The sequence below is a fragment of the Meleagris gallopavo genome, chromosome 2 (genome assembly GCF_905368555.1).
Source record: "Meleagris gallopavo chromosome 2, MGAL_WU_HG_1.1, whole genome shotgun sequence".
NCBI lineage: Eukaryota > Metazoa > Chordata > Aves > Galliformes > Phasianidae > Meleagris > Meleagris gallopavo.
In genome coordinates this window covers 13721883-13736061 of record NC_139405.1, presented here as the reverse complement: position 1 = coordinate 13736061, position 14179 = coordinate 13721883, and the positions used below count along the sequence as shown (strand labels likewise).

Sequence of the window (14179 nt, the reverse complement as noted above, 5' to 3'; positions counted from 1 at the left end):
GTACCCTTTTGATGAAATAGAAAAGCAAATTGTATTAGAGCAGATTTAGAAAGGAATGTTTTCTTTGTGGCATTCAGTCCCTTTTAGTGTTTGAAGTGCGTTACTAAACAGATTGAGCAGCTTCTCTGCTTTGGTCAGATGAGAAAAACAGGGTTAATTTGGGAGGATATAGCTAATAAATCATGACATTTTGGTTATAAAGTATACGTTCCTCTCTTGTAATGTTGCTGTGTATTTTTGTGTTGGGATACAAAAATTACTGTTTCAGTATACTAGTACTGAAGTACTGCCCAGTGCTGTAGTAAGCATGAGATGGCTTTGTTGTGGAAACTTTGGGACAGTGTTATGTCCAAAGTTTGTCGCTCTTGGAGTCACACTAACTGCAATGTGAATGTGTTCAAAAGCTTCAAAAAATAGAAGACAACAAAACTCCTTTAATGAACCACTATGACTTTTTTAAATCTAGCTCAGTGCTGGAAGGCTGGGGTGGGTAGTGTTTTTCTTTGGTGACACAGTAGCACAGGATATTTTAGTTTTCAGGAGATGCATGGGAGAACATAAGGATTTGTGAAAATGTTCCTATGTTACTTAGGGATATTAGCACGTATTATGTCTTTGAAGTGGTTACAAGTGGCATTTTCAGTTGGCAAGAACAGGAAGAGTTATTAGAACCTTGCAATTTATTTTTCTTTTGGTAGGCCAGTGGGTAAAGTGAAAAATATATTTAAAAAAAAAAAAAGTGAAATACTTCAACATTGCCACATTTCTCAACAGATCACATTACAGAGAAACTTATTTATAGTTTAAGTTAGATTCAAGTGGAAGAGATGAAGCACTCAAAAAAAAAAAAAAAAAAAAGATGAAGCACTCAAAAAGTAGGCTGCTGCAGGCAAGCATTGTGCTGGTTACCAGTGGTCCTTGCGTGCTAGGAGGAACATCAGATGATTGCTGTAGGCCCAACTGCTTCCCATAGCTACTCATGGCTACTAGCTCTGACTACTGTTTCAGTAGGCACTGAATCAGTTACTTAAAAGATGTGAACAAAGGAAAATACCTCCTTATCCCGCTGTCTCAATCAGCATGAGAGAAATCACAGAGATGCTTTTAAATACTCAATTCAAAAGCTGTATAATTGCCAGCCTGTATATGGTTTCAGCATGTAATTTTTATTTTGCCGCAGACTGGAAATATTATGGGCTTGTCCAGGACTGCTAAATATACACTACACTCTTGCTGGTGCAGACATTTCATTTACCAGCAATTTGGCTTCTTCCCAGCTGAGGAGTGGCAATGTTAAGGGTCAAAGAGAGAAAACTTCAGAGCTGTGTAATAGGAGGGTTTAGGGAGGTAGATGTAGTTGTGTGCAACATCCAGGGGCAATTTCAGCCACCATTCCAGTCAAGTTTTGCAGCCTGCATGCCATGCCAGAGAGATCATGAGACAGGCAGGCAGGTGGATAAACATTTACCTCTGTGTCTCAGCTCTGTGTCCAGGTGGAGGCCACTGGCAAGACCAGGGGCTGGTCTTGGGACTGCTGCTCTTCAACATCTTGATCAGTGAGATAGACAGTGCAATTGAGTGTACCCTCAACAAGTTTGCTGATTACACCAGGCTGAAAGGTGCAGTTGCTACAGTGGAAGGGATGCTGTTCACAGGGACCTGGACAAGCTTGAAAAATGGGCGCACATGAACAGAATGAGATTCAACAAGGCCAAGTGCAATGTGCTGCACCTTGTTTGGGGCAATCAAAATACAGAAAATATGTGTACTGAATGGGAGAAGAACTCATTGAAGGCACCCTTTGGAGAAGGACTTGGAGGGTTCTGATGGAGGAAAACCTGGACATGAACCAGACGTGTGTGTTTGTAGCCCGGAAGGCCAACAGTATCCTGGGCTGTATCAACAGAGGGCTGGCAGCACGGTGAGGGAGGAGATTGTATCCCTTTATTCTGCTCTTGTGACACCCCATCTGGAGTACTGTCTTGGCATGGGGCCCCCAGCACAAGAAAATGCAGAGCTGTTGCAGCGGGTCCAAAAAAAGACCAGGAAGATGCTCAGAGGGCTGGGGTACCTCTCTTATGAAGGGAGGGAGTTGGGCTTGTTTTGCCTGGAGACGGAACGTTCCTGGGAGACCTCACTGCAGCTTTCCACTACTTAAAAGGAGCTTATAATCAGAAGAGGGACTCGCTTTTTGTGTGATCTGATAGTGAACAGGACAAGATTTTAAAATAAAAGGGCAGAGATTTAGATTAGAAGCAAGGAGGAAATTTTTTACTCATAGGCTGCTAAGGCCCTGGAACGGATTGCCCAGAGAGATTGTGGATGTCCCATCTCTGGAGGCATTCAAGACCAGGTTAGATGGGGCCCCGGGCAGCCTGATCTGATTGCTGACAACCCTGCCCATGGTAGGGGAGTTGGAGCTTGATGATCTTTAATGGCTCTTCCGAGCCATGTCATTCTATGATATTACTCAGCTAAAGGGAGATAGTGTGTCCTTGATATGTGCTTATGCATTACTTCAAACTGAGCATCTTTGTATGGTTTATATGTGCATACTGCATGCCTGTATTCAGCACCAGGGAAGAATGTTTTTATTGAAGATAATCAAAGGTAGAATTAGTATTTTGGAACAGTAGCAAGACAAAATGCAAAATTGAAACTGCCATTCAGCCCAGTGAGAATTTCGTAGTAGTGTAATCTGTCAGTTGTGGATTTGAAGATGCTGAAGCTGAAACAGCATATATGTCTGCACTGGGCCTAGCTAAAAGGAAGAAACCTCCTTCAGCAAAAGGATGGTGAGTGGCTGACAGCTTGGGTGAGAAGGAGTTTGGGGGGATGATAACTATGTGCATTAATGGTATTTGCAATGCCCTGTTGCAAGACTGATGTTACTTGGCACTATAGGTGCATTATTGTTCATGAAAAAGATATTCACTTATCATTGGTATCTCAGAAGATTTTCACGTTGGCAAAAGACTTGATTGGAACTTAACACATAATCACAGCAAAAGTGTTGAGCTGTAACATTGGTGCAGAGATACTTTAAAAAGTAAGAATAAAATGGTAATAATAAAACAGCACGCTTTTATCCCTGCAGATACACAAAACTTAAACTACAGGTGACTCCAGAAGGACGCATTCCTCTGAAGAAGTAAGTGTTGCTGTCCTTTCTTACCATATAGTCTTATTTAATCTTTGAGTATGAATAAACATGAACATGTGATCCTTCTCTTTAGAATAATCTGTCTATAATATATGTTTTGACATACTCCAAGGAAAGAGTGGCCAGTGATCCTCAGGATGATTCTGTTCAACTATATTTTGACAATAGATTGCCCTTGTGTTTTTCAGTGAGATGTTAAGCTTCTCTGCTCTTGTTCCACTTGTGACTAATTTTTTAAAAAGCCTAACATCATTTATTTAGCTCATAGACACATTGTGAGGATTAAATATATTCAAATTGTGTATCACTGAGGCAGTGTTTTGAAGAGAGTTGTGGTGACTTTCTCAAGTAACTATCTTCTGTAATAGGGGCTTGTGTGGGGTAGAATTAAACTCATGGCGAGCACCATTAATCTCACTTGTGTTACTAAGCAGACTGCTAATGGAAGTAAATGGCTAAAGACATGATAAACTGGGAAGCAATATCCAGCCTTTAAGCCACGTGGGCCATCAAGGCATGTCTTAAAGCCAATTAATTCCCTCTGGTTTGTTTTCATTTTGCAGCATATACCGCTTGTTTTCTGCTGACAGAAAACGTGTAGAGACAGCATTAGAAGCCTGTAATCTTCCATCTTCCAGGGTAAGCATCTGAATTTATTCCTAACCTGACAAGGTGTTGCATTTGTATTCAGTGGTGTTTACTCTCTGTTGAGTACAATTTGGCCAAGGCTGATCGTGCTTCACTGGATTAGCTCCTGTATGGGTCCTCAGCAGTGGAACTGTTTTTCCCACAGAGTTTACTGTTATCCATTTGAATATTGGAATATCTCTGATTTGAAATATGGACCAAGAGTGCCTGGAAGAAGTGCAAATAGATTGTAAGATAAGCCAGAAGGTTGTATACTCTGCTGTGGAGTAATCCTATGAAAATGTTTTAAGCATCAGTAACCAGTACACAGTTTTCCAGGTGCAATTTGAGAGCACTGTTTGGCTTGCCATGAAGATAATGATGTAATCTGTTTCCTTCTCACAAAAAAGACAATTTAAACTCATCTATTTAAATAAAAAGTGTATGGAATAAATGTTGAACTGATATAGTGTCAAAGCTGTTAATGCTGTGGGGATGTCTCATTGTATGCTGCTCAGCCAGGAGCATTTGCAGGTTGGTACTTCACCCTTAAGAAGGCTTCTTCAAACAGAGTGAAATCAAGTGAGTGATTCTAGTTAATGCTACATTCTAGTTAATTCTAGTTAATGACGTCCTTAGCCTTTCCTCCCAGGTGAAGAGTCTCGTTCAACAAGCTTCTTGCAGGATAATTCCTACTTACTAAGTGTAGGACGTGGGACAGAACCAGTGTGTAGCAGAGGAGTGCCTTCATCTCCTAATTTCTTCCTCTTGTAGAAAGCGCTGTGCCATGGTGTTCATTCAACCTTTGTTTCCCCAATGGTGTCATAATAGAGATAATTCCTGCTGCTCCAGAAGTGCAGTTGTGCAAAATCTTCACAGGCCAAACCTCAGATAGCACTTGCCACTGAGACCTTCCTTCATAGATTTCAGAGTATTTATGTAAGGGATTACAGCAACATTAGCTAAAGGAAAGTGCTTTAAATATTACAGTACAAAATAGATGTTTGTCTAGTTGAAAATGTTCTGAGGTTAGAAACATGAAAAGATGTATTTTCAAAGCAGATTTTCATTTAACTGTTAGCAAACAATTTTTTTTGTAAGTTATGCAAGAAATGAGTGAAGCGCTGCTTTCAAAATCAGTTGTTTTATTGCTTCTATGTATTTGATGCCAGGAAAGATGAAAAATAATTTCTTATTTCTCACTGCAAAAAAAATCTAAACATCTCTGGAGTCCTTGAAAAAACTGCAGTCTTTTTCTGCTGTTTATTTAAGCAGAGTCAATTTTACATAGAGATTGCTGGATACTTGTTGCTGGGATACCATCATGAAAATGTATTCATAGTGTAAGGTAGATCCTTTCTTTGTGTGGGACAAAAGAGATACACGCTTCATGCAACAAAGAAAACTGTGTTGATCACCTTGGAAAAAAAATGTCTTAGTAGCTAAGCTATCAAAAAGAAGGAATCTCTGAATCTCATAGAGGTAAAGAAGTAGAAGAAAACCAATTCTTCATCTACAGCTCTTTTCTTGTTCCTTCTTTTCCTCTTCCTGTTTATTTGATCAAATACATTTCTTAGCTTCATCTTACAGCTTTTCTGCCCCGCTAACTGTGGGACAATTGTTGTTCCTGTAAAGTCTTGAAAACATGGAACTGCAAGCAGCAAACAAGAAGTGAATATAAGAGATTCCTTCTCAATGAAAATGCACCAGATTTTTCAGAGTATTCAAGAAAATGTCTCAAGAAGATTAAACACTTATGATTTTTGTTCTGTCTGTTTTTGTGGGTTTTTTTTGTTGTTGTTAGTTTGTTTTGTATTTTGGTTTTTTTTTTTTTTTTTTTTTTTTGTATCTGTACTTGGTGAAGAACCGTCTAAAGACTTTCTCTTCAGTTTTCCTACAAAAACATACCTCTCGTTCCTTAGAAAGATGTAGGAGTTGTTAACCCCATGTTATATCTTGCTGCACTTCTCAGAACATGTGGATAATGCTAAAACACGAAATAAAATTCAAATTCGTAATCATTAATAAGAAGATGCCAAATCATCACCCAGTAGTCTTGCATCTTCCTGATTCATAGCTTTAGGGCTGGGACAGTCCCTCATGTATCTCATGTGATGACCTTAGCATAAAACAGCCTATGCTATGCTGCTAATGAAGTGTCACAAACTTCAGCACATGCTGGCTCCTCTCTAGCAAAGTCTCTGAGTACAGTCTTGCCAGGAGACCTTGTGGGACTATGTGTAGGCAATATATTGTGTGGGAGAGGAGGAAGAATTCTCATTGCTTGGAAGATCACCTTGTAGGTGAAAAGCACCAGACAAACTCCCCCAAAGATCCTAAAATGAACTCTGTATTTCATATATAGGGACCTTCTGACAGGGGCTGGTTCTCCACAGCACTGAGAAAAGTTGGACTTGAGGCAATGGGATAACTTAAGGACTTCAAGTAAAGAATATTTTCAAACTACGAGTATTTTTAGTTCTGGGTTTGACTTGTTATATGTAGAGTCTTGCTGGACCAAGCCCTGCATGATCTGATTTCCAAAGTATTTGTTATTGGGCAGATCTGAAAACAGAGGATTGTTAAATAAAAATGGAAGAAAAATAAGAAAGTTTTTAAAAATGCCAGTGAGATTTTTTAGGTTGGCATCAGATTCCACTGTAGTTTTAAAAATCTTGGCTAGGTTTTTTGGTTTCGTTTTTCCTTTTGATGGGGGTGGAACTGGTGGTTTTTTGTTGTTTTGGATCGATATTTTTTTTTAGTCAAAGGTGCCTTATAGCTTTTGAAGAACTTTATTTTAGTTGCCTCTTTGGTTGTGAAGGCTAGTTTCTGCACTGCAGTTAATGTAGAGGTTCACAGTGAAGCACCAGCAAACTTGACTGTTTACACAAAATAAAACAAGCAACTGTTGAATCCTATCTGTGCAAATAATCTGAATTAGCTGTTGTGCTGCCAAATATAAAACAAAAAGGATATAGATGTTATGAAAACAGAAGGGTTACCAGGCAAATCGTAAATCAGCAGTGCTTGAAATTAGTAGAGAGTCTTAATCACAAAATAAAATTGCATACCAGTATTTTGCAAAGCCAGAATTGAGAGATGCTCTAATATGTAACAGAAAGTTTGTGATTCAGTCTCAAAAAAGAGATTAGCACATAAGGTGCGTGGGTGGTTCCAGTGAGATGTGAATGGCTCAGACCAGAATGACGAATGGGGCAATGTATGTGAATCGCTTTTGGCAGGCAGAATTTTGGAACCCAAGCAGAGTTGTCCAAAGTTGTGCCTGGGGTGGTGAATGCTTACAACAAGGCTTTTCTCTCCCCTCTGTATCTTTATAGCCCACTATGTTATTGGTAGGAAATAATCTAGAAGAGTCCATATTTATGGCTGGTGACTTCTGAGGTATATTTTCTTAACTAAAGCTAAATGAGAAATAAAAGCCTAGGTCTCAGATTATAAGAAAAGACCCACATTTTTTTTTCAGTGTTGAGTACTTCCAAATCCTTTGAAAGGGAAAAAATATGTTAAGTCAGTGGGAGACTAATTCTTTGATGGTCACAATATTAACATCAAAAATACCCTTAGGAGAAGCATGGGCTTGGGACCAATAGCCTGTTGAACAGTGATTGTAGCTGTTGTGGATATTGGGATGTCATCTTGAAAATGTGCAAGCTCTATGTATTCCAGCCTTTAGGAAAACAAGTGTTGGTAGTCCTCTCACCCAAAAGTACAATAGAACTGATCAGAGTGCAGCAGATGAATTTCACAGGTAAAGTTGTGCCACCAGGAGTCATCTCCAAAAGCAACTCTTGCCATCCTCCAGCTTCAAGTTTCACAGAATCACAGAATCACAGAATTGTAGGGGTTGGAAGGGACCTCTAGAGATCATTGAGACCAACCCCCCTGCCAAAGCAGGTTCCTTACACCAGGTCGCACAGGTAGGCGTCCAGGCGAGACTTGAATATCTCCAGAGAAGGAGACTTTCACACTTCTTCATCCACCACTGCAGTGGATTTAGCATTTATGCCACTGGGGAGTTATCCAGCTCAGCAAGCTGATCCCATGGCAAAACATACAGGGTCATTTGGGATGAGTGAACTCTGAAACATCTCACCCTGCAGCAGGTAGGTTCTGAGCAAGGGATGTGTGAGGTGAGTGGAACAAGTTATTGCCTGAACTTTTCCAGCTGAGTGAAGGGAAACAGTGGTTTTCACTGATCTTGAGTGAGTGGTTCTGCGAGCTAAAAAGTTAGCAATGGAGAAAACCACCATTCTCATGATAATGCTAGGAAAAGTCTTTGGTTTTACAATGTAATCTAGGAAAAACTGCTTTTCTCTTTGTGAAGGCCCAGTTGCCAGCATATGGGTAAGCTGTTAAAGCTGACCGTGGCACATGCTATATAGGTGCTGAGGACATTGCTGCTAGCTCCTGTTTTCCCTGCTCCTCATTTAGAATCCTGTGCTGGTGAAACTGCTGCTTACAGGTTGTGCTTGCACAAACAAGTAATTCTCAAAACTGGGGTTTGCCAGGATTCTTTGCACTGCCTCTGCTGATATGTACCTCACTCCGAACTCCGGGGCAGCGGCTGTCCTGATGTTTACTCTGAGCCTCTGAGTCAGGGAGAAGATCCTACAAGCTTTGCTAGGTTTAAGCTCGTGTAGTCTGCAAAACTAAGGAAGGAGTAACGGTGTGAGTTCTGCTGCCCTTCTCTTGCCATGAGCTGAATGTGGTGCTTGGGGATGGCTGATGAGGGGGAGCAAGGAGCTGCCCAGTCTGCATGTGTGAACACAATCACTGAATGTTGATTATGGTACCAGACCCACTTGGGCCTCGACAGATTTTGTGGATGAAAGGAGAGATAAAGTGACGCCCCCAGATATTTTTTTTATTTTCCTTTTAACTTAAAGCAGGAAAAGTATTGCAGAATTTCCTTCCTTCTACCAAAGGCTTGAATTGACACTTCCGGTTCCCTTGGCAACTGCATAAAAAGGCAGAATAAATAAAAGCAATGATAGCCTCCATCAGCAGCTTGTTCTCGATGCAAGTTGGCTCAACATCATTTATAAGCAAACAGCTTTGTGTTCAAATTAAAATTTTCTTCTTCCAGTCTATTGGATTCAGGCATTATTTTGGAGCCATGGAGGGGTTCATGTGCTTCCAGAGATGACATTTCATAGCTTCTGATAAAGTTCACTTGCATGGAAGAAATTCAGAATCAGATTTTCTGTATGTGCATTCCACAGTTTTTGTGGTTCTGTTTCTCTTATTTCCTTATGAGATTTTCTCTCCGTGAAATACAAACTGCTGTGTAATTTTCCTCTCAATGCACTGATGCAAAGGCAGAAGCCGGTGGGCACATCATTATTGTTCTGCACCAACAGAGCTGCTCGGATTGCACCTTCCTTGGGGTCTTCCTTTTTTTTTCCAGCCTCTCCAAAAAAGCAGTCCATGCTGTCTCCTGCAATAAGTGTTGAGCTTTAAGTCAGCACATGCAAGGAGGAGGAGAACTTTTGAGTTTGCAAAGGACTGTTTTCCTTATCCTTTTCAAAAATCATCTCCTTTAGAAACAGTTGTTCTGTTTTTTCAGAGAAAAGTCAGGTATAATGTCAGGGATGATGGTATTTCAGGTATAAAGTCAGGGATGATGAAAACACCATCTAGAAGCAAGACTGAATGTAAATTGTCCTTAACTTTAGAAAAGGTGAGAGAAAGTGCTGGTGTCTAGTTTAAAGCATTTCTATCAATTTCTGTAAAAGCAATGTGATTGCCTAATCAGCTGCCCTCGGTGATTAGGGCAAAGAGGTATGGAAAAGCTACAGTGTGTGAGGAGATTTCAGTAGTATCTTGAACGTGTACCTTCAGGAAGGAAAAGGAAACATTTCTGCTGCTAGCAGAGATCAGGATTGTCAATTAGGACTCAATGGCCCAATTTGTTTCCTGGTTCTGTGAAAGCTTGGGGAAAACAAGTACTGTGTACTGCCATTTTCCTCACCTAAATACATTGGCCAGCTCACTGGCTTCATTGGGATTTCGCTGTCTATAGATAACACAGTTATACTGGGAGATGCTTCTTTCCTCTTCATAGGTGCTCCACGAAAGAAAGAACTTTGCATTATGGAAAGAAGACGGATAATTTATTTTATTTTAAACGTACTTCTTAAGCTGCTCTGTTTTTCACAGGAATTTCTTATTATGCAAAACTTATACTCCTCTAAGTTGCAGGAATGATATTGAAAGAAGAGCAGTAGCAAGTGATCTGTTTACAAAAAATCATATTAAAATGTCATTTCAATCTTTCACTATTTTTTTTCCATTTCACAGAATGATTCAATCCCTCAAGATGACTTCACACCTGACGTGTACAGAGTGTTCTTAAACAACCTCTGCCCTCGACCTGAAATCGACCACATCTTTTCCGAGTTGTAAGAAAAGACACTCATTTATTTATTTTTTCCCCTTCGCTGATTTTCTGGGATAGGGGTGGTAGTGAAGTAGGTTATTTAGTCTATAGCACCATGTATTGACTACCAAGAACAGATTTCAATGTCAAGCAAGAATAGTGTTTAACCTAGGATCAAAGTTTCCTCTTGTCCCAAGTTTTTGCTTCCTTTTCTAATTGCCAGAATTGACTTGTTAGATGCTATGTGAGCTTAACTGCCAGGTCTCATTTTGTTGTTTGGTTGAAGACAGTTTAGGCTTCTGTGAAAATAAAGGAAGAGTAATAAGCAATAAAAAGATGTAATAGGCATGAGAATATGTTTAACCACTCCCAAAAGCTTAATTAGGAGTAGGAGAAAAAACAGTAACTTTTAGGATTTGTGCAACTGGAACTGCCGCCATGAAATTAAATTATCAGCCATCTACAACTGAGTACATGCATTCAGTTACAAGCTATAAAGCTCATGTTGAATTATTCCAAGATGATTCTGGCCCTTAGAGCGAGTCACTGTGCTTCACAGCTTTAGCAGAGCCTGATCAATGGAATCAGAACATGAAGCAATATGAAAACAATTTCTGAAATACATCGCAAGACCACCAGAACAATAACTTGATCTTTGCTACGTGTGTTCTCTTACACCTCTCTGTGCTTATTTTCTCGAAGGCTGAGGTATTAGAAGAACTCAGCCATGACCTAATTTGCTTCCACTGACTTCCCATTGCTTTCTTGCAGAGCAGAACTAGGCCAGTCCCAAGTGCTGTGGAAAATCGTAAGCACCTGGCAATGGGCCTTCATAGATTTGCATCTGGGCACAAATTGTACCAAAACTCTACTCTTTTTACTAACTCTAAATAGACATCTTTTCATTTACTTTGCAGAGTGCTTAGGGTTTTTTTGTTTTTGTTTTTTTCTTTTTTGCAGGTTTATAAAACAAGCAAATACCGGAATAATTAAGATAATTAAGTCAGGGCCGCTGTTTTTTAGCAGTAAAACCAAATAGGTAGGCCAGGAGTTGCAGTGGAGTGTTTGTGGCAAGCTCAGGACTGAATTCCAGATCATCTCTTTTACTTTCTCAGATTGCTTTGTTCCAGGAATTCAGAAGAATGAAAAGCTTTTAGCATTGCTCTAATTCTTCCCATTGATGTCAATAATGCTGAATGCTTTTAAAAATCTTGTTCCTAGATGTTTAATGAAGAATGTTTGTCATTAAATGCTGGCAAGGTAAACTAGTCTGGAGACCCAGTGGAACATCGATTTTTTTCTGTTGTATGATTGTTTGAATTTTGTTTCAGTTTCCCTGGGAAATTATAAAACATTGAACAAGATTTCAAGGAATCATATTTTAATTGCTTTTCGTTTACTTTAATTTTCTCTAGTGGTGCCAAGAGTAAACCATACCTTACTGTTGATCAGATGATGGAATTTATAAATCTTAAGCAACGTGATCCACGATTAAATGAAATCCTTTATCCACCATTAAAACAGGAGCAAGTTCAACAACTGATTGAGAAATATGAACCCAACAGTAACCTAGCGAAGAAAGGTCAGTGGCTTTTCTTTTCTCTCCATGCTCAGTTTCTGATTTGAAACTGTAAATCAATTATAATGCAGTACATACTAGAGCAAAATTTGGTTCAGAATCCAACTGCGTTTCCAGCTATCTGCTGTTGAATCATACAGGCCTGTGAGACATCGTGTGGTTAATTTTTAAATGTATTTAGTTGGAATCAATTTAGAGAGGATGATCTGGTTTTGGTATTTATTTTTCTGTTTGTGTAATTGTTCTAAACAGTTGCTTTGGTATGCAGACTTCAGCAGAAACCGTACTGTCACAATGACCAAAATGTGAATTTTACAAAAACAATTGAAATTGATAGGAACAAAACTAAGATGATGATAATTCTGTCTAGTCTTCTGTTTTCCTATAAACATTATGCTGTGCCATAATCACAGAAAATGCCCTTTTGAAAATCTCAGGTGCTGTCTAGGGTGAAACTGGGACTATTGCCAAATAGAGTGAAAGAACTTCTGTGTACATCTCAGCAGATTTTTGTTACAAGTGTAAAAATAGCATTGAATTTGTGTCTGCATCCTATTTTATTCCAATCCATGTCCCGATGATTACTGCAGCTTCTAATGTATTAATAACTTAGAAATTCTAGGGGTGTGGGAATATCCTGAAAAGCAGATCTGTATAAAAATATTGCTTTGGTTCAAAGATTTCAGACCCATCCTTACTAGCTGCTAAGCACTCTCCTTTGAAGAATCAGGGTCAAAACAGCATCAAAGAGATGAAGTCTTTGAATCCTCAGTTAAATAAAACTGACAAGGCAGGATCCTATCAGTAGCTCTTTATAAATAGAATTTTTTCTTCTACTGTTAGAATATTGGCTGCAGCTTCTGGCCCAAAGTAATTACGTGAATGCTGTTAGGTCTGTAGTAGAGTCCATAGTAACAATTACAGAATTAGTCAAAATATACAGCCTCTTTATAGTCCAAGCTTCTTCAAGTGCTGCATCTGAATCTACATGTTTTATTCCCAGGCTGGGATCCCTGTACTACTACTGCCCAGTCTGTGCTTCTCTGCAGTATGGATTCAAACAGCTGAGAAAGGCCACTGCTTATCTTGTACCTTGAGTGCTTTCGCAGCCCTCTCAATCCCCTGTGCAGTTAGCAGGTTGGCTGTTAGGCTAGTGTGGAAACAAATGTGCACACAGAAATAGAATACTAATACAGAGAACAGGAGGTAATTCAGCTGATGTCTGTAAATTTGTGTGAGTCTTTTGTACACTGCAGGCTATTTCACCTCTCCAAACCTCACCTGGATGAGGGCCCTGACAGCATCTCTCAGGCAGCAGAGCAAATTTCAGCTGTCCCTGCTGCAAGTTCAATGTGGCTGCCTTTAGTCAACCTGAGGGTCTTGATACAGTCATCAAGACTGTCTGAAAGCAATACACTTGTAGTTTTTCTCATAAGGCTTCTTATTTCTGTAGCCCACATAATTTTGGTGTTTTGATGGAGAGCTAACCCCTATTTCTTTGTCATGCTTACACAACCCTGTCTTTTGATGTCAGTGAGAGTACTGGCACAGGATGAAAACACCGTGATTTCCTTCGTCATCCATGCAAATATTAGAGTATTGCTCTGTGCTTATCTTATTTCACATCAGCTGCAAGGAAATCTGTATATAAAAATTATCCTTACTACCCAAATATTGGCACTTCGTATAAGGCAAATTAAAGATTTATTAGAAGAAAGTGTGCTAACAACTCCTAAGTCACAGTGAAACCTCCTTCTGACTAGCAATAAGGAGGGAGCATGAAACAAACCTCATAAAGAAGTGTGTTAGGATAGTATTTGCCAGCACCCTCTTAGTAGAATCTGTGGGACTCTTACAGTTTACCTTAATTCACATTGGTACACACACTTGGTGCACTTACTCTTCTACAGGTGCTTCCCTCCTTGTGTACGATTTATATTGTTCTTTCAGAATCAGTTCTCTCAGAAAAGGCTGAATTTATAAAAGGAAAGTCAAGTCAGAGAGTCCATTTGTTTTGTATTTATTTTGTCTTCAAACTCATGCACTGATGTCCAGCAAACTCTCACAAGACCGGCACAACCTGTCATCCACCTCAGCATTGCAAATACCACCTTTTTCTGTGCATCCTGCTGTCAGCTGAGTTGTGGCAACTGGCATGTTCTGCTAATCATGCCCCAGTGCAGATCTTGAGCATACTATCTTAAAATTAAAGGAAATGGCTAATTGGGAGCAGGATGGGGACACAATATTTTCAATACTTTAGCTCTGAGTTGGGAATGCAGTTCACTGTATATGAAATGAATTGTAGGTATATACTCAATCCTACACTTGGTGTGTGGAATAGTTGCCAGCAAATACTGCATGCCTGTAAAATGTCACCAAAATATAACAGTGCGTATTGAAAATAATG

General features: G+C 39.6%; 1 protein-coding gene across 2 annotated transcripts in view; it reads left to right on the top strand.

The window, feature by feature from the left end:
• PLCB1 (phospholipase C beta 1) overlaps positions 1-14179 on the top strand; it is a 377774-nt gene that overhangs the window by 229896 nt on the left and 133699 nt on the right. For both annotated transcript variants that reach the window (XM_085218976.1, XM_085218977.1), the window contains exons 6-9: positions 3098-3151; positions 3727-3802; positions 10112-10212; positions 11606-11772. In XM_085218976.1, coding sequence (XP_085075102.1) covers positions 3098-3151; positions 3727-3802; positions 10112-10212; positions 11606-11772 — 398 coding nt within the window. The remainder of the gene's footprint in view (positions 1-3097; positions 3152-3726; positions 3803-10111; positions 10213-11605; positions 11773-14179) is intronic.